General features: G+C 55.7%; 1 protein-coding gene across 4 annotated transcripts in view; it reads right to left on the bottom strand.

The window, feature by feature from the left end:
• The window catches only part of SMPD3 (sphingomyelin phosphodiesterase 3), an 81533-nt gene that overhangs the window by 7723 nt on the left and 55722 nt on the right, over positions 1-18088 (bottom strand). For all 4 annotated transcript variants that reach the window (XM_041771200.1, XM_041771198.1, XM_041771197.1 and 1 more), the window contains one exon: positions 5141-6672. In XM_041771200.1, coding sequence (XP_041627134.1) covers positions 5141-6466 — 1326 coding nt within the window. In that variant the 5' untranslated portion in view covers positions 6467-6672. The remainder of the gene's footprint in view (positions 1-5140; positions 6673-18088) is intronic.

The following is an 18088-nucleotide window of genomic DNA, read 5'->3' as shown; positions in this document are numbered from 1 at the left end:
CTGAGTACAAGCTCATCTCTGTCAGCTCCTGGCTAGCCTGGGCCCAGGAAGGAACAGCACATGTCATGCTTCTAGGACCTTCTGGTGCAGTGTGGGAGGCAGATGTATAAAGAAACACCAGCCTATGGCATGGTAGTGCCACTAGCAATTCATGCAAGGCTTTATGGGAGGAAAGATGAAGTCACTGCCGATATCCTCCCTGTAACCCTGCCATCTCCTGGTTACCAGAGTGTCCCTGTAGATGACCCTCATGTGCCAGCTCCTTAGTTCCTTGTCCACTCCTGTCTGATAGTTCTTTTCCCCTTCCCTCAGTCACAGCCTAGACCAGATCCCACCCCTCCAAAGTCCAAGTCAGGCTCCCCTCTGGGAGCAGCCCCGCTGCAGAGCCTTGACACCCTTCCCGACACTGTGAGAGGACCCTGCCCTCTGTTCTTTCCCCAGTCTCTGCCCCTGTGGCTTCATTAGAAGCCCCTTCATCTGTTTTTTTGGCAGTGGTTCCTGTTGGTTCCCCGATCTGGGATGACAGCTGTGGCCTATGTCTCTACAGCACCCAAGTCATGGGCCTCTACCCAGAGCCCAGTCCTCCTTTCTCCGCAGCAGCCTCTGCAGGCCTTCATGCTGCACTGGCCCCAACCTCCGTCTTTGCCTGCTGCTCATCTCCTTCACTGGAGATAGACTCTGGGGGAGGGGTGGAGTAGGGCGGGATGGCTCCCCTGAGACTCCCTGCCCAAGTGCAGATGATCCTGGGGGCTGTCTCCACAGGCTGGTGTAACGACATCACAGACAACCCAAAACAGCACCCAGTGGTGACCCTGATGCCAGCCTGAGCCCTTGTCAAGGCTATGGTCATAGAGGTAAGGGAGGTCTGCCCAGCTGGCCACTCTCCCAGACCCTCTGGTCATGGCACAGCTGCTGGAGGTCGCAGTGGGAGAGTCCCCTCTCCCTGCCAGGCATGCTCCCTTGGATCATTGGTGGGCGCCTTTCCTCAGAGGTCTCTGGTTGGTTCCTTCTCTTTCTCTCTGGGCTTTCCTCCCACCTGATTCTCAGTAGTCTTCCTCGAACTTCTTTAATCCATTCCAGAATGGGTTTTCTGTAATGATGATATCCAGGACCCTGGGAACTCCCCAGGGAAGGTAACTGTAGAAGCCAGTTCTTGGCTGAGGGATGTATATCTGCTGAACATGACCCCGCCCATCATCCAACTAAGAGTGGCCTGGACTTGCCACTACTGCCACATCATGGGCCCACCACTCTGGGATCTTTGGGAGGCTCCCGGCTTTCTTTGTGCTGCCAAAGTCAGGTTGGCATTGTTCTCCTCCATACAGGTTTCCGCATTATTAGGTATTCTTAGCTTTCTATAGCTCTTCATCTCCTTTCCTGACCTGGATGGATGCACATCTCTCCCTTCCCAGTCCCCGGTGGAATGAACATCTGGTTACTTGATAATGGGCAGGGAAGCCTGGATTTGGGGCTGTTTATCAACTCCCATGTTTACCATTCACCTCTTGCCCACAATCCAGACCCCAGCCTCTTGGCCTTTCAGTACCGCCAGCCCCTGGAATGTCTCGGGAAGTCACATACTATTGATGTGCTCTGTTGCAAAAACACAACACACTTTTAAAAACCAACAATGTCCCCCAAAGGCCACACGATGGCGCTCTTGCCCCCTGCATTCATGGGGCAATGCGTCGGTTCCCCCTCAATAATAAAACACTGAGCACTAGTGCTTGGTGCTTCATGGACACCGCCTTGCTAGAGGTCGGAAGGCTACACTAAAATTATACCAGAATTGACTTGGAGTTACGAGGCTCGGTTGGCTGAGGCAGGTTCATGTCTGATATTTGCTGCCCCTAGTCCAGCTCCTCACCCTACTCTGCTTCCTCAACTCCTGGTGACTTGGCAGGCTTTTCACCCATTTGAGGGTCTTACTGTGTCAGTCAGCCCCTCACTCACTCAGCACTTGGGGTCCCTGCCCTCACGGAGGAGGTACTGCTCGGCCCTCCCTCTGCTCCACAGAGGAACTGCCCGGAGGGAGGGAAGACACAGCAGCAAGGCCCTGGCTGCCTCAGCCCCTCAGCCCCTTGCTGCAAGTACCTCCGCCCCTCCCTCAACTTCCCAGCTCTCTGAGAGCCCCATCAGCTGCCAGGATCCACTTCACTACTGCGTGCTTAGACGGATTGATTCTGCTCCGGCTTGAGTCCTCGGAGCTCCAGAGATTTGTGTTTCTCTTGCAAAAACAATCACACCGAGAGGTGGTGCCTTTGCATCTTGGCGGGCGAAGACTGTCAACAGAGAAGGGGCCCAGACCCAGAATCAGGCTCTCCCACACGTGAGGCAGCAGCAATTCCAGTCCCTTCCTTCTGAGGATGCGACAGTAGCAGGAAAGCACATTTTCCTCAGGCATAGATGTGCCACAGAGTAAGTGGTGGGGGGAGGAGGAATGTAGATGGAGGGAGCATGGGCCTCCACCTGCAGTCACAACCCACAGCTGCTGTCTTCCAGGCCCCCAGCCCCTTGGGGACTGGCCTGTCTCCCAAAACCTCATTTATTTCACTCCTCCAGGCAGGAGAAACAGGCACGCTTTCACCAACAGAGGAGCTGGGTCTGCTGTGTATATGGGGCCCAAATGGCTCATTTTAATTTCTGTCTGACCAGAGAGATAGGCAGCGAGATGCTGGGGACAAGGGCTGAGGAACCTACGGAGGGAAAGCTGGCTTGTGCCAGCTGTGCTCTAAAAGCTCCACAAGGGTGGTGTGGCCAAACCAGGGTGGGACCAGGACAAGGGGAGTGGGGCATGGATGCCCCTGGGGGGTGGGGTGCTGGAGCAGAGCCCAGGGCAGGTGGAGTGGCCCAGTGGAAGGCTGGGCCTCTCCGTGGGGCAGCACAACATGGACAGCAGGAGTCAGACCTGGGACCTGAGGCAGATGGGGTGGGAAGGGGAAGGACAGCCCAAAACACAGGCAGATGGGGAGGAATGGCATCCTGGGCCATGATCATGCAGCTGGGGATGTGGAGTGGACCCAGACATATTTGAAAAGTGAAATTAGGGGCAGCCTGGGTGGCTCAGCAGTTTAGCGCCACCTTCAGCCTGGGGTGTGATCCTGGAGACCCGGGATTGAGTCCCACGTTGGGCTCCCTGCATGGAGCCTGCTTCTCCCTCTGCCTATCTCTGTCTGTCTCTATGTCTCTCATGAATAAATGAATAAGATCTTTTTAAAAAGAAAGAAAGAAAGAAAAAGAAAGAAAGAAAGAAAGAAGAAAGAAAGAAAGAAAGAAAAGAAAAAGAAAAAGAAAAAGAAAAAAAGAAAGAAAGAAAGAAAGAAAGAAAGAGAAGGAAAGGAAGAAAGAAAAAAAGAAAGAAAGAAAAGAAAAGAAAAGAAAAGAAAAGAAAAGAAAAGAAAAGAAGAAAAGAAAAGAAAAGAAAAGTGAAATTAGGAGCCTGGATAGAGGGGAGGGGCTCAGGGCACAGGCAGGAGTCAAGGTGGGGATGGTGGAACCTGGCTGATGGGGATGGGCAGACAAGTGAAGGAGGACTGTGTCCAGGAGGCAGCGGGACACAGAGCTGGGGGCTCAGGAGAGAGATGCGGGCTGGGGCAAACGTGAGAACCGTCAGCACATATGGAAATGGAATCTGTGGAGTGACTTCCCCCGGGCGGTGTGTGGGGCTGGCCATGGTGACCACTTGGAAATGAAGAGGCCTACCTATGTGGGGTCAGGTCGTCCTGCTATCAGGGCTGCCACCCCTTAGCTTGGGCTGAGAGCTGGGCAGAAGGCAGGAGGCCTGCCACGTGCTGTGAGATCTGAGAGGTGGGAGAGAAGTTGCAAACTGGGTTTTATGTGGAATATCTTGATTTTTAAAATGTTGGCCAACACAGGAAACGTTTTACTGATGTGGACCAAATTAAACAAATCTGCAGACCAGTTTTAGGCTAAGGAGCTGAAGGAGCATCAGCAGTTAAAGGCTGGGTAGGTGACCAGGACCCTGGAAGGAATGATCAGAGAGGTGAGAAGAAAGTCCACAGCAGAGGGACCCTCCCAAGAGACTATTGTGATCCTGGTGGGCATGGTGGTCAGGGTGCCAGACCCAGGAAGGAGATGAGGGTGTGGGCTGGGGGCAGGGCCAAGGGGGGGTCCCCAGCCACGAACCATCTGTGGTAAAGTGGGTGGAAGGAAGAAGGTACGTTCTCATCCTGAGCTTGACAACATATCCCCTCCTTCCCCAGAAAGTCACTCCAGCTGCTGAGACAAAAATATATCCGTGGAACAGAACATTGATGAACCATATGCCAAAATGAGGAGGTAAGAGGAGTTCATTCAATTTCAGCCTCTCAGGCTATGAATGGGGAGTCAAGGACCCCCAGCTCTGGGCCCGCAGAATCACACATGAACCACTGAGCACTTGGAAGTGGAGTCTGGGTCTGGTAGCAACGGGCCAAACGTTGCTTCCCGAAACTCTGGAAACACTAAGAGTGGCTTTTGCTTAGGGAACAAAAAGCCAACACTCGGAGGGTGTCAGGCTCAGTAGAAGATAACGGGTAATGACCAAATTACCATGGTCTAAAAACTCCTCCAATTGCATCCAAATTAGCAGAAATAATTATGATTCACTTTAATTAGTGACTATGGAAGTGAAGCCTTGGGCTGTTGGGCAGAGTGCCTGGCACAGCAGCTGCGTGACAGCCAGCAGGGAGGGGGCAGCTGGCCAAAGAGGCTGCAGGCCTATGTGAGCCGGCGTTTGCCCCTTAACGGACTGGGGGCCCCTGCCTCCTCCTCTTCCCTTTATCTCTGCCACCACGGCTGGCCACCTTCACCACCGGCCAGGCACCACAAGAACCCTCCGGCCTCAAGCTCGCTCCCTACCCCATGAGGGTGTGCACCATGTTGCCTCACTTCCAAATGAGGAGGTAAAGGCTCAGAGATCTGAGGAACTTGCCCCCTTAAGAGCACCTGGCCAGGTTGGTCTGAGCCTGGACCCTCCACCCTTGTCTCTGAGCTCGGCGCCCACCGGTTCAGCTCCACGAAAGGCCTCGCCTGCCCCCAGCCCTCCAAGAGCGTAAGGACCCCTGGCTGCAGCCCTCATCCCCCGGTGCCTCTACGACAGGCTGATGTGCGCCCCAAGGTCACGGCCAGGGCCTCCTACCTTGAGAAACAGCGCTCCTTTGGAGGCCAGGCCGTCGGAGCGCCGCCCGTTGGGGTAACAGTGATAGGCCACGTCCATGATTGGGTAGCGGCTGGCGAAGAAGAGGCCACTGTTGAGAAACTTGAAGCTGCAGCAGCCTTGGCAGCCGTACACCCCGACGTCGTACAGAATGTACTCGAAGTAGCCGTGCAGCTGGTCTTTCAACTTGGCGGCTGCCCGCTTGTCAAACACCTCCTGCAGGCACAGGAAGTCCAGGTTGGCGGGGAAGAAAGCGGAGACCTCGTGGTCAAAGGCCTCGTCCGGGTGCCGCCTCCTGCGCGCGGCCGCCCTCTTCACCCCGGAGGCCTTGTAGGGGAACTTGCTGTTGGTGGCGCCAGGCTCCCCGCTGCCACCGCCGTCCGCGGCCCGCGTCTTCACCAGGGACTCCCTGGAGGCCGAGGGGCTGCCCAGGCTCCCCGAGTCCCCGTCCCGCTGGCTGTGGTTGGGCGTCTGGCCCTGTGGGCTCCCGCCAGCCCCGTTCCTGGTCTGGCCCCCGGCGGCGGCAGGGTCATCAGCTTCGGGGGGCCGGCCCCCCTCTTCGCCTCCGATGCGCACAATGCAGGCGTCCTCAAGGCCAACCCCCTCGGCCGGGTCCCCGGAGGCCGGGCCGTTGGCAGCCTCTTCACTGGGGTGACGCCCGCCGTCCCCCTTGTATTCCACAGAGGCCGTCCTCTTAATGCTCCCAGGGACGGCCCGGGCCACGCCATCACTGCCCTGCGGTGACACCAGGCTGCTGAAGCTGGCCGCGCTGATGGAGGTGTTGGTGGGCGAGTCGATGTAGATTTTTATCTGGGGCCGACTGGCCCCGTTTCGGATTCTCTGTCCGATCTCTCTGGCCCGCGCTTGGGTGTTAAAAACGTTGTTGAGCCTGGCCAGCGAGTCAGGGAGGAGGCAGAGGTTGGCAGTGGCGAAGCAGAAGCTTTTGCCAGGGCCTGTGCCCTTCCATTCACTGAGCAGCGCCGCCCCACTAGCCGAGCCCTGGTCCTCCAGCCGGGAGTAGATGTAGGGTCGGCGGGCAGACTGCAGTGGGGACCAGAGGAGGAACCCAACAAAGGCGAAGGGCAGCGAGGCAACCAGAAGGGCCAGGTAGATGGGCGTGAAGAGCACGGTGCAGAGCAGCTGGAGGTAGCACGGGTCGTCCGCCCGCTGGCGCTTCTCATAGGTGGTGGGTATGAAGGAGGCCACGAGCCGGTCCGCCAGCCAGTAGCATGGGAAGAGGAGAGCCCAGGACACGGCGTGCAGGGCGGACAGACAGCTATTGGGAAAGGGAGCCGTGTACAAAACCATCGCAGCTCACTGGGCGCCGCAGCCGGCCCTACTACATGGTGTCCGTGGCAGTGCGGGCACTTTCCTGTGAGGGGTGGGCGAGTGGGGGGGGGCAGGTGCAGGAGGGGTCACCTCCTGGTGAGATGCGTCTCTGGGTGGTCAGTGGTGAGTGTTGGCCAGCCAGTCATGGTTCACCTCAGTGGGCCATACTGGGCCTGCAGGGGAACCTGGAAGATAGAAAGTAAGGGGCTTGACTCATCCTTAATGGAGCAGGTGGGATGCTGGGGCCACTCCCTCCCTTCACCCTGTTCCTGTCTCCCCCATCAGAAGTAGGAGTATTCTGTTTGCCTGTGTGTATTTGCTTTTCTTCTCTTTTCTTTCCTATTTTATTTTATTTTTAAAGAATTTATTTATTTATTCATGAGGTATACAGAGAGAGAGGCAGAGACATAGGCAGAGGGAGAAGCAGGCTCCCTGCAGGGAACCTGAATAGAACTCCATCCCAGGACCCCAGGGATCATGACCTGAGCCAAAGGCAGATGCTCAACCACTGAGCCACCCAGGTGCCCTGAGTGTTTGGTTTTCTTGCAGTAACCAACTTGGTGACGTGACCCTCTCTAGCTGTCCATCTTGATCTTGTGACCTATTTGCTCAAAAACAGACCCAGGATTTTGGGAGCAGCCTAGCTTTGTGGGCATTTGGGAGGCAGCCTGGGGGATCCTGGAGGATGCCTGGGCCTAACACTGGCCTGAAGCAGCCAGAAGTGTTTTTGGAACAGGTAAGGGGTGACCCTGGTTCAGAAGAGCCACAAACAGAGCCGCTTGTCACTGAGTATCCTTCAGGTCAGAGGGAGCAAATGGTGAGAAAAGGGGCTAGAGAGTCCCAGGGTCGGGGTGCAATACAGCTGGCAAGACCCCGGAGAGAGGGGCTTTAGCCACAACCAGCTCTCACTGCACCCCATCCTTCATCATGAGACTACTCTTACACTCCCACTCCTGCTGTCCCCCCTAGAAATCTCCGACCAACCAGGATCTAGGTACTGCGGGGGCCTTACCAACTTTCTGGAATGATGGTCCCTGTGACTTTTGGAGAAGCGTCCTGGGGCTGTGAGGATCTGGCCCAAGCTTCTCCCCTAAGCCTGAGATCCAGCCCCAGAGCCCAGCTGAGGCCCATCGCTGGAGGACTGAGTCCACCCCAGGTTCCTGTCCCAGCCGGTGCCTGAGCCTCATTCCAGGCCCCAGGGCCCTGCCTAGCAGAGGCCCCCAGCTGCAGTTACAGCGCTGAATGTAGAATTGATAAAAACAGGAGTCTGGAGTGTTTGCCCAACCTCCAGAGACCCGTCGTGATCATTCTGCAGTGAAGCTAGTATAAGCGTAATCTAGAGTCTTTGTTACCAGATCTGCGGGGGGTTCATTTCCTGCTCACTGTCCCACTGACCCAGTCCAGCTTCTGCCCTGGCGCCATGGGGGTCTGTGCCCATGTTCCAGCCATCCTAGCCCCACGGCCTGTCTTCCTCCTGCCTCCCTGGTCCCTCCAGCCGGGACCCGGGTGCCACGTGGGTTCAGCCCCTGTGCTGGTCCATGACTGCATCATGCCTCACCCACTTTCTCGGCTTTCTCTCCATCAGGCCATCTTCCACACAGGGGCTGGAGGGATTTTGTCTAATCTGACTGTCCGTCAGATACCCCAAACCCTCTAAAGCCTCTCTTGGCCCTTTCTGGGGTGTTTAGTCTCCTAGCCAGGCCAGCCGTGTCTGCAGCCCCATCTCCACCTGTGCCCTCTCCCACTCGGGGAGATGTGGCTTCCTGCCTGTGCCCTGCTCCTGCCCTAGCTCACCCCTTCACTTCTAAGACTCAGCTCACAAATCACCTCCTCAGAGAGGCCTTTTGCCCCCCCTTGGCCCCTCTTTGCCGGGTGGCTTAGGTATAGCCACTGGGGGCTCCTGGCCCCCATTGTACACAGCCTGGTCTCTGCAGCTCTAGGTCATAAATGCTCATGGAACATGGCCACCTCCCCAGCAGACCAGGAGCTTCCCAAAAGAAGGGGTTGCACTGAGAGCTTGGTGGGTCCTGGGGCTGCAGCAACGGAGCTCAAGAAATGGGTGGGTGAATGGAGGTCGCTGTCTCCAGGCCTGAGGCTCACCTGTCACCTAAGGGCACCTCCATGGCTGTGTCTCCAGGGCTGATTTAGTGGGGATGGGGTGCTCGTCCCAGACCAGAGCTTAATGTCTAAGATGAACCTTAGCTGGTGTCGGTGTCTGGTTCTGGAGGATACATTTCACAAGGATTTTTCTTTCTTCAGGGGGAAATCCCTTTGAAGAAAACACTGGAAGGTTGCAGTTTGGGGAAGCAGGTGTGTCTACTCAGACCACAGCTGTCTGGCCAGGAGCCACGGGAAACAGTTCCTTGCAGACAGCTTTGCACTGCACCTCGGCTTAATCTGGGAAATGCCATGCCATCCGCCTGGGGGCACAGGGACCATGTGGCTTTGTCTGGTGCTGTAGTAGAAAGGCCTCTCACTCAGGTGTGGGCAATGAGGTTCACTGTCAAGGACGTTGGTGAGGCCAGAGGGCCAGCCACTGGGTCCCTCTCCCCTTCCCCATGGGGCAGGGGTTGAGGAAGCTGTTTCAGAGAGGATGGGAGGAGACCCCTGACATCTGCCTTGGAGTCCCAGACCAGACAGTGACCTTCACCACCTGCTCCACACCCAGCCCAAGTCCTGGTTTCTCTCTGAAGGCCAGGCTCTGTGTGAGGGCTGTCCTAACCTCAATGGCCTTGACTTTGGGGTCTGCTGATTCAGAGGTCTGTGAACTTAGGCAAGGCTCTGGGTCTGGGGCCCTGAGGCCAATTTTATGACAGTGGCTGAAATTGGAGGGTTTGTTGCAGGCTTGCTGACCCTCTGTGCACATGATTTTTAACCCCCCAGCAGAGCTGTGTCACCTCTGTGGCCCAGAGCTCATGGCTAAGTACTTAGAGGGACTAGCGGCTGTCCAGAGTCCTCCCATGCCTGCCATTTGACAGACTTACTTATTCTTTCTTTAAAATCCCAGCCATTTCATTTGAATTTAACCTGAAGTTGGGGTAACAGCCTACTGGTTCCATCTGTGCGGGTGGGTTTGGCTGCCTTCGGCACAGCGGGCCTGCTCATGGCAGTGTGTGGAGGGCCAGCTTCAGACTGGCTGGAGTGAAAGCTATGGGAGAGGGCGCAGAGCTGCCTGCATCAACCAGAACTAGAGGAAGGAGTGGCAGGTCCTGGCCCTGCAGGTGGGGACAGTGGCTTGGGATGGTGTCTCCCAAGCCTCCAGCAGCCACTACAGCTGGCACCAAGGTCCTGGGGGTAGGGGTCTAGGCCAGACTTCTGGGGACCTCCAGACACCACCCCCAAGTGCATGGAGGGGGCCCACACCTAGGTCTTCTTAGCTCTTCCCTCCTCTCCCAGTGGCCCAAGATCACCGGCCCAGCCTGGCCAACACCATCTTCACCTGAGTGCCTATCCCACCCCATCACTGTCCCCCAGTCCTCCATCTCAGGCCAGAATGTGCCTGATGCTCAGAAGAGCTGATTACACACCTTCCCTTTGGTGGTCCCATTATCTTGGAGGAGGAGACAACCCTAAGACAACCCCAACTCTTTGCCCAGCCTCACCCCCGAGGGGTCCCTCTCACCCTCGAGGTGGATGCAAACTCTCTTCATCACAGGGCCCCTGAGAGAAATTCCCAAACCTTCTGTTCTCCCTGTGGCTCATCCCTCACACTGGCTGGGCAGGGCGGGGATCCCTCTTCAGCTGCCCTGTGTCCACCTCACCTCTGTGGTGGCTCCAGAGACCCTTCTGGGCAAGCTTCCTCCCAGCCCCACCTGCAGTGGCAGTGAGTGGCCAGGCCCGGCCTTTCTGCCTCTCCTGGGCTGGCCGTAGGAATGGTTTTGGTCTCCATTCAGGCCTCAGTGGGTGCGAGGCGGCTGGCAGCCCCGGCGCCACCACAGCGTTCCTCCAGGGTGTAGCAGAGCTGAGCATCCCAGCTCTTGGTGGCTGCCGGGCCCTCGTGCCCACCCCGCGCCCGCCCGCCATCCCCAGGGCCCTGGGCAGAAGGCCCCCAGCTGCTGCCCGCCCGCCCGCTCCTGCGCGATCCCTGCATCTGTGCACAGAGGCTGCTGACGCACTTGACACAGAGGGGACTGCTACCAATGGAGCCAGTTCCTAAGGCTCTGTGGTTCATTATTTTGTCTCAGTGAAATGAAAGGAGGATAAACAAACAACAACACATTAATTAGTCTGATCTGCACTTTCCCCGTGAAAGAGGGGAGTGGGGGCGAAACTCCAGAGGCTGGGAACTTCCCAGAGAGCTTTACAGTCCTCGGGGGGCACCCAGTGCACCTGTGGGCCTTTGTCTTGTCTGTCCGCCCTCGGTGGGGCAGGACAGTGTGGGTGGCCCGGCCCAGGCTCAGCCTCCTGCGAGGAACGCCCCACACCCCGTTCTCCATCTTTACCAAGCAGAGTCCACCATGGGCGTCTCTGATGGGGGCGACAGGTCCCTCAAAGCCACGTGAGCTGTAGCCACTCGATCCCACACGCTGGATTGCCCTTTCAGTTTCTTTTTTAAAGTAATAGTCACTCCTGGGTTTCTCCCCAATATGAGTCCTGGCGTTGGCTTCCTGGTTGCTCAGGATGTCCCCTCCTCCCCCGCTTGCCCAGTGCCCCAGTCTCCAGAGCTGGGCTTGGGTCCCAGACACCCTCAGGTCCTCATGGTCACTACGGAGCCCTAGGATCAGTGTCGGAGGCTACCGAGTGCCCCAAGAGGGGGCTCCTGGGAGTCAAGCTGTCCTAGAAGTGGAGACCTCAGGCTGGCCCCCTCACTCCCTGCTGCACCGATGCTCAGCTTGCGCTCAGGGGTCAGGCTCGCTGAGCCTATCTCATGATCTCCGTGGGGTCAGCAATACCTGCCTCCAGGGCTAATCAGGAGGACTTATCCCTCCTTACCTCCCCTCCTCTTCCTTGTGGGCCTCCTCAGCTGAACTTGGCTCCTCTGTGTTCTGGCTGCTTACACCCTGATCTGTGGATTCAGTGGATTTTGAAGATGGAACAAGCTGGTTCTGCACACTGTGCTGGGGGCAGCCTGAGCCCACCCACCAGTCCTCTAGGCTCCTAACTGCCCTTCAGATCCGCAGAGACCCATCCACCCTGTCGAGGCTCGAGCTGCCGGCCTTCACGGACATGTTCCTTTCCCCACAACGAGGACCGGACTGGGCCTGACTGTGACGAGCAGCCCGGGCTGCAGGCCACGCTGGATAGAGGGAGCAGATCGGTTCACAGGCTGATCTACCTGGGAGGGCAACTTGCCAGGGCAGTTCGGGACCCAGACAACTGTAAGTCCAGATGGGAGAGGAAGAGGTGGTCACAGGCTGGCCCGGGAGCTCATATACTGGTGACGCCTGGCCAGGCATGGGGCAATGACAGAGAGAAGCTCCATACCAAAGTTTCTCCTGTGGGTTACTGGTATCTGTAGTGACTCGACCTGCAGCCACCACAGCACGGGGGAGGGGAGACTTGGACTGCTGCTCACAGGCCTAAGCCAAAGGTCCTCCCTCACACACCTCCCTGAGGGCTGGTTGCTGTCTCTTGGGAAGGGTGTCCACAGGACGCCTTGGTCAGGCCTGTCCTATTTGATGTTGAAGATGGCGGGGAGGTCCCCAACAGCCTGCTTGGGTAAGCTGCAGTGGACAGGCCCTCTGCTACTGGATACCACGTGAGCCTGGCACCAGGACAGCCACCTCATGTCCCATCTCCCTGGGAAATGGACCTGGCGGGCATGCTGGTACATAAGACCTGCTGCACAGAGGATCAAAGGGTCCTAGGTGAGTGCTGACTTTGATTCTGAATTTCTCCTGCAGTGGGAAAGTGAGCAAGCCAGACCAGTTCTGCTGGCCAAGGCAAGCCCTGGCTCCTGTAAGGAAGCCTGAACCATCTTGAGAGATGTCTGAGCTTTGGAGAACTTTTGGAAAGTTGATGAGGGTCAGGAGTTGCCCCAGGCTGGGCAGAGGATGGGACCTGTCCCTCCTTCATAGCCCATCCCTCTGGTCCTCATGCCTGCTGAGCCTTCTCTTGCCAGCAGCTGGGCTGGGAATCCTGGAGCAGAGGGACCTCCTCCCATTCTCCCTGTGTCCACAGGCTCATGTCTAAACAGGCGCTGGCCCAAGCCCCAGGTTTCTGCAGGAAAGACTGAGAGGATTGCTCCAATCCAATTACCCAAATGTGCTTGTATCCGCTGGTGGCGCCGGGATTGGGCCAGCCCATTTCTGCCTGGATGCCTGCCGCCTGGGGGTTGGCATAGCAACGGGAGCTCTGAGCTGCTGAAACTTGGAAGTCAACTGGTCACTGGGAGGACAGAAAGACTGAAGAGGATGCCTTTCTAATCCTTGAAAGTCACAGGAATGGAGTCTGGGGTCTGGCATGAACATGTGTGCTGTAGCAGCAGCTCCCAATGACCTAGGCATGCCAGGTAAATGCCCACTGACCCTTCTAGATCCAAAGCACCTGTTCCCTTGTCTCTGAAGCCCTCCCCAACTTCCCCATCCCATCCATACCCTCCCTGCCCTGCATGCCCTCCAGCTGTCCCTCTAATCGGGCACGTGTCTATTTGCACATCAGGCCCCCACCAGCAGCCCAGCAGTGCCTGATAGAGTCTCTGGCACCAGCACAGGCCCAAGTCCTAGCCTGCTCCACCCCTCTGGCGGTGGCAGACCCACTTTTGTCTGCCCCACTCCATCCCAAGGGGAGGGCAGTGAGCCACACTAGGTCCACTGGCACCACCGCGCCCCGGCCCCAAGGTGAATGGTCATATGACCTAAACTTTCACTGGTGGTGTTACTGAACCCCACAGGAAAGAGGCCTGCATTTTCTCAGAGATGGAAACATTAAGAGCCTGAAGCTTCTCGAGTCTTCCTTGAGAGTGAATCTAATTCAGAGGAAAACAGACCTTGGGGCTGGAAGGAGAGAGTCCTGGGGGCACTTGAGCTCCAGTTCTCCTGTGCCTGAAGACAACAACCCCAAGACTTTCTAATCAGTGAGTTTGCACATTACTCTTTTCTTTGCTCTAGTCAAAGTTGCATTTCTGTCACTTGCCACCAAAGGGATTCCACCTAATATATACCAGTGGTCCAATCTTTCTGAAACTCAGGTCTCATCAGTTTGTCTCCTGGGGAAACTCCCCCACCCCGGCCTGTACACTGGACAAAGGGGGCCTTTCTCCTGAGTCCCTGAAGGCCCCGTGAGACCCGATGGCAGGAGTCCATGCCTATATGGCTTGAACATCCCTCAGGAGATAGCAGTGCAGGTGTTACAAGCACAGAGTTGGTGTCAGATGTGCCAGGTTCAGGTCCTCCTGCTGGATATTGGGCAAGTTGTTTCACTGACTCTGAGCTGTAGTTTGCTCATCTGTTCTGCATACATGTCTGTGTCTCATGCATATACGCTATCTCAGGGTATGAACAACACTTAGAGCAGCACCTGCCACATCGCTAGTAATATTTTTGTTACTGTTGCTATTGTTAATTCCCTTGCTGCAGAGGCCCTCAGGATGGACCTGGAGTCCTCAAAGTTTCCTCCTTGTGTGAGTGGTTGCTGGACAAAGAGGGTGCCCTGCTCTCCCAAACGAGGGGAAAGGATGGTGCAGGGGAGGCAGGGGGCTCCATCTCCTGGCAGGACCGTCTGTTGGGGGCTGCTTATGCAAGCCCAAGTCACAGGCTTCTGCAGAAACCAGATGCAGGCAAAGGGGCCATAAAATTTTCAAAAAGATACTTTCTATGGGAGCTATTAATGCATCATGTGGTTTCTGAGAATAGGAACAGGCTGCAAGCAGCTCTGTGGCACTCCTTCAATCAGCCAGCCTCGGCATTTCCATGTCAGAACTCAGAAAGCCCAGATGAAGCTGATTCTTGCATGACTGGAAAGCAAATCTCAAGCCACATTGGATGTATATGTGCCAGGAGTGCTTGAATCAATTTAATATTTAAAACAGCAGTACTCCTGGGCTTACGACCTCGTGTTGCAGTGATATGGGGCAGTTGCCCTGAGACCATGAGCTCCATCATAGGATGGGGCTGTTTGGGGATCTGGCCACCCTACCCTTTCCTGTCTGCCATTCCAGAATCATCCATTGGTGACTAGAAAGGGGGCCGTTGGGGAGAAGGCTGGATGGTGGCTGGCACCTAAATCCCCACCTGAGCTGTCTTGAGTGGCATCTTCTCTCATTCCCACATACCCCTGTATTACACTCAAGAACCTGCCTTCAGCCTATGTTTGCCTAGGTCTGCTGGAATCGGAAGCCCACAGGGCTCCTTGGCAGTCCTGTGCCCTGATGGAGGCTGAGCCCAGGGTAGGGGGAGCCTGGGGGCAGGGTTTCCTCCTTGATGAAAATCGGGTCTAATGTCACTAACATCATTCTAGGCTCTCCTCCATATGGGCACTGACAGGGCAGCTCCAGGAGAGGACTGGAGCAGGAAGTCGTAACTACCAAAGGGGAGGCTTTAAAACATCCTTAAGCGAGGTCCAGGTCAGGAAGCCACGTGCCAACCACTGAACATCTAGAACGGCACGGGCCTCCTGCCCCCAGTCGTCTGAGCCTGCCCAGTGCTGAGGTCTGTGCCTGAGCTGGTCCTCACAAAAGGACATGAGCAGGGGGTCCTGAAACTCCCCAGCAGGTCACGTCGCCTGCCTCAGGGGAGCTCTGTGGTGCCCACTGCGTGCCTGGTTGAGTGCCAGCATGCACACGCTTTCAGCTGGACAGCCCCACCTCCACCGCGAGGAGAGGCCCTCCCCGGGCATGGAGGCCGGGAGGGATCTCACTCTTCTCGGGCTCTGCTACTGGGGCTGCTGTCCCCGCAAAGTCCCTGCTTCCCTGCTGATGTTAATGGTTCATGAGCTGAACAAGGCTTGGAACATCCTTTGCTTAAGAAGAAATGACAACATACTTTCTGTGGGAGTAGAACTTTAAATACAAGTCCACACAAATGGTAGGATTTCTGCAGACCCAGCATTCAGCTGCATTTCAAGTACAGCATTTCCTCCTGGAATGGATTGGCCGACTGAGCGGTGTGTAGGCATTTCAAGGCACCAAAGAACACAGAGGAAGACAACAAACCTTCCTAAAACAGAACAGACTTGCTAAAATTCTTCTGAAGGGAATCATTTCACATTCAGCCTAAAGTTTTCTGTGCAAAGAACATTTAACAAACCCAAGTCCTAAAGGAGAATTTATGCAGAGATTAAAAAGCAAATCGGTGTGAATGAGTAAATAAAATGAGGCGTCAGCATCTCGCCAGGCCTCTCTGCAGTCCTGGGCAGCTGGGCCCAAAGGCGGGGCTTCCTGGGCAGAGGCTGGGTCTCATTCACCAGCCAGCGCTCAGGCCCCTGTCCCGGGCCCTCTCAGAGGCTATGCTCCAGTCCTCCCTCGCACGCAGTACCACTGGAGCCCTTGGCTCTGACAGCACCAGCAAGAACTCCCTCCCCCTAAGAGAGGAAACCCCACTCAGGCTAAACCAAGGACTGCCTGCTTCGAGAGGGCTCCGACCTGCCTATGGGGTTTCAGAGCCTGCTCCAGAATGTATAACTGGGAGGGATTGGGGGCTGCCGGAGCCTGCTTCCCCCAAGAGTGAGATGCTGAGCGTCATTTGCCTCAGACTGAATCAGTCATTTGTCCACAGCAAAGGCTAGTGGGGTTAGAGATCATGGGGATCTCTAACTTGGATCCCCAGGGGTTCCCTCTAGTTGCTGCCACCAAACTTGCCTTCCAAGGGTCTTCTGCAGGTCTGGGTTCCCACTAGCTCCAGCCCCTCTGGTAGTGGTAGCTGTCCCTACACCTGTTCTTGCCTGTTGAAGCCTGCACTTCTGAAAAGGGAAATGAGAACCCTTGGCTCTGGATATGGATTGCTGATGTAGACATGCTAGTATAGACAGGGACTCGTCTCCATCCAAGAATGACTACTTAAAAGATAAGCACGCTTGATCTTTGTGAACAGCTGGGTAGATGTTTCCCTTTTCGTCTCTACCTCTGCCTCCCAGTCTAGGATAGGACTCTTGCTTCCCTTCCTCTGGGCCCCCAAGGGCTGGAGCCTGCTCTCCAGGCATGAGGCAGGATTGCTCTTCCAGGTCCTCTTGTGGTTGGGTGGAATCATGTGACCAGCTCTGTCTGACCAACTAGCTGTGAGAGCAAGTGATATATGTCACTGCTGGGCCAGAGTACTTAACAGCAAGTGTGAGACCTTCCAGAGTTCTCTCCTTTTGCCACATCTACCTGTAGTGTTCATGATGGTGGGTGCTCCAGCAGCCTGCATCCCAAGGTGAGGACACATGGGGCAGGGCCCCCACTAATCCACATGTCGTATGAGCAAGACAAAAAACTTTGATTATGGGCAGCTGGGTGGCTTATTTTTTTTTAAGATTTTATTTATTTATTCATGAGAGATACACACAGAGAGAGAGAGGGAGAGAGAGAGAGGCAGAGACCCAGGCAGAGGGAGAAGCAGGCTCCATGCAGGGAGCCCAACGTGGGACTTGATCCTGGGTCTCCAGGATCACACCCTGGGCTGAAGGTGGCGCTAAACTGCTGAGCCACCAGGGCTGCCCTAGAGGAAGGTCTAATTTCTTTCTCTCTTTCTCTCTCTCTTTCTTTCTTTCGTCTTTCTTTCTTTCTTTCTTTCTTTCTTTTTTTTTTTTTTTTTAAATTTTATTTATTATTTATTTATGATAGTCACACACAGAGAGGCAGAGACACAGGCAGAGGGAGAAGCAGGCTCCATGCACCGGGAGCCCGATGTGGGATTCGATCCCGGGTCTCCAGGATCGCGCCCTGGGCCAAAGGCAGGCGCCAAACCGCTGCACCACCCAGGGATCCCTCTTTCTTTCTTTCTTTCTTTCTTTCTTTCTTTCTTTCTTTCTTTCTTTCTTTCTTTCTTTCTTTCTTTCTTCTTTTTTTCTTTTTTTAAAGATATTATTTATTAATTCATGGGGGGGGGGCGGGGCAGAAACACAGGCAGAGGGAGAAGCAGGCTCCATGCAGGGAGCCCAACATGGGACTCGATCCCAGGTCTCCAGGATCACGCCCTGGGCTGAAGGTGGCGCTAAACCGCTGAGCCACCAGGGCGTCCCTCTTTCTTTTTCTTGAGAGACACAGAGAGAGAGGCAGAGACACTGGCAGGGGGAGAAGCCCGCTCCCCACAGGAAGCCTGATGGGGGGACTCAATCCTAGGACCCTGGGTGGGATCACAAACTGAGCCAAAGGCCGACTCTCAGCCACTGAGCCACTGAGGCACCCCCTTCCTCCTTTCTTATTAAGATTTATTTATTTAGTTAGTTAGTTAGTCATTTGAAAGAAAGGGAGTGTGCACGAGTGGGAGGGGCAGAGGGAGATGGAGGGAGAGACAATCCCAAGCAGACTCTGAGCCGAGAGTGGAGCTCAATGTGGGGCTTGATCTCAGGATCCAAGCCAAAACCGAGAGACAGATGCTTACCTGACTATGCCACCCAGGGACCCCAGGCTTCTGATCTCTTTAATCCATTTAAAACAAGCCTTACTGATCAACAGCCTTCAGTTTCTCAGGTACATAGCTAGATTGACCCTCCAGACCTGACTCTTTTCAAGAAAGATCTCCA

This window comes from Vulpes lagopus, chromosome 10, assembly GCF_018345385.1.
Source record: "Vulpes lagopus strain Blue_001 chromosome 10, ASM1834538v1, whole genome shotgun sequence".
Lineage (NCBI taxonomy): Eukaryota > Metazoa > Chordata > Mammalia > Carnivora > Canidae > Vulpes > Vulpes lagopus.
Note: the sequence above shows the minus strand (reverse complement) of the source record. Positions and strands in the feature narration are given on the sequence as shown.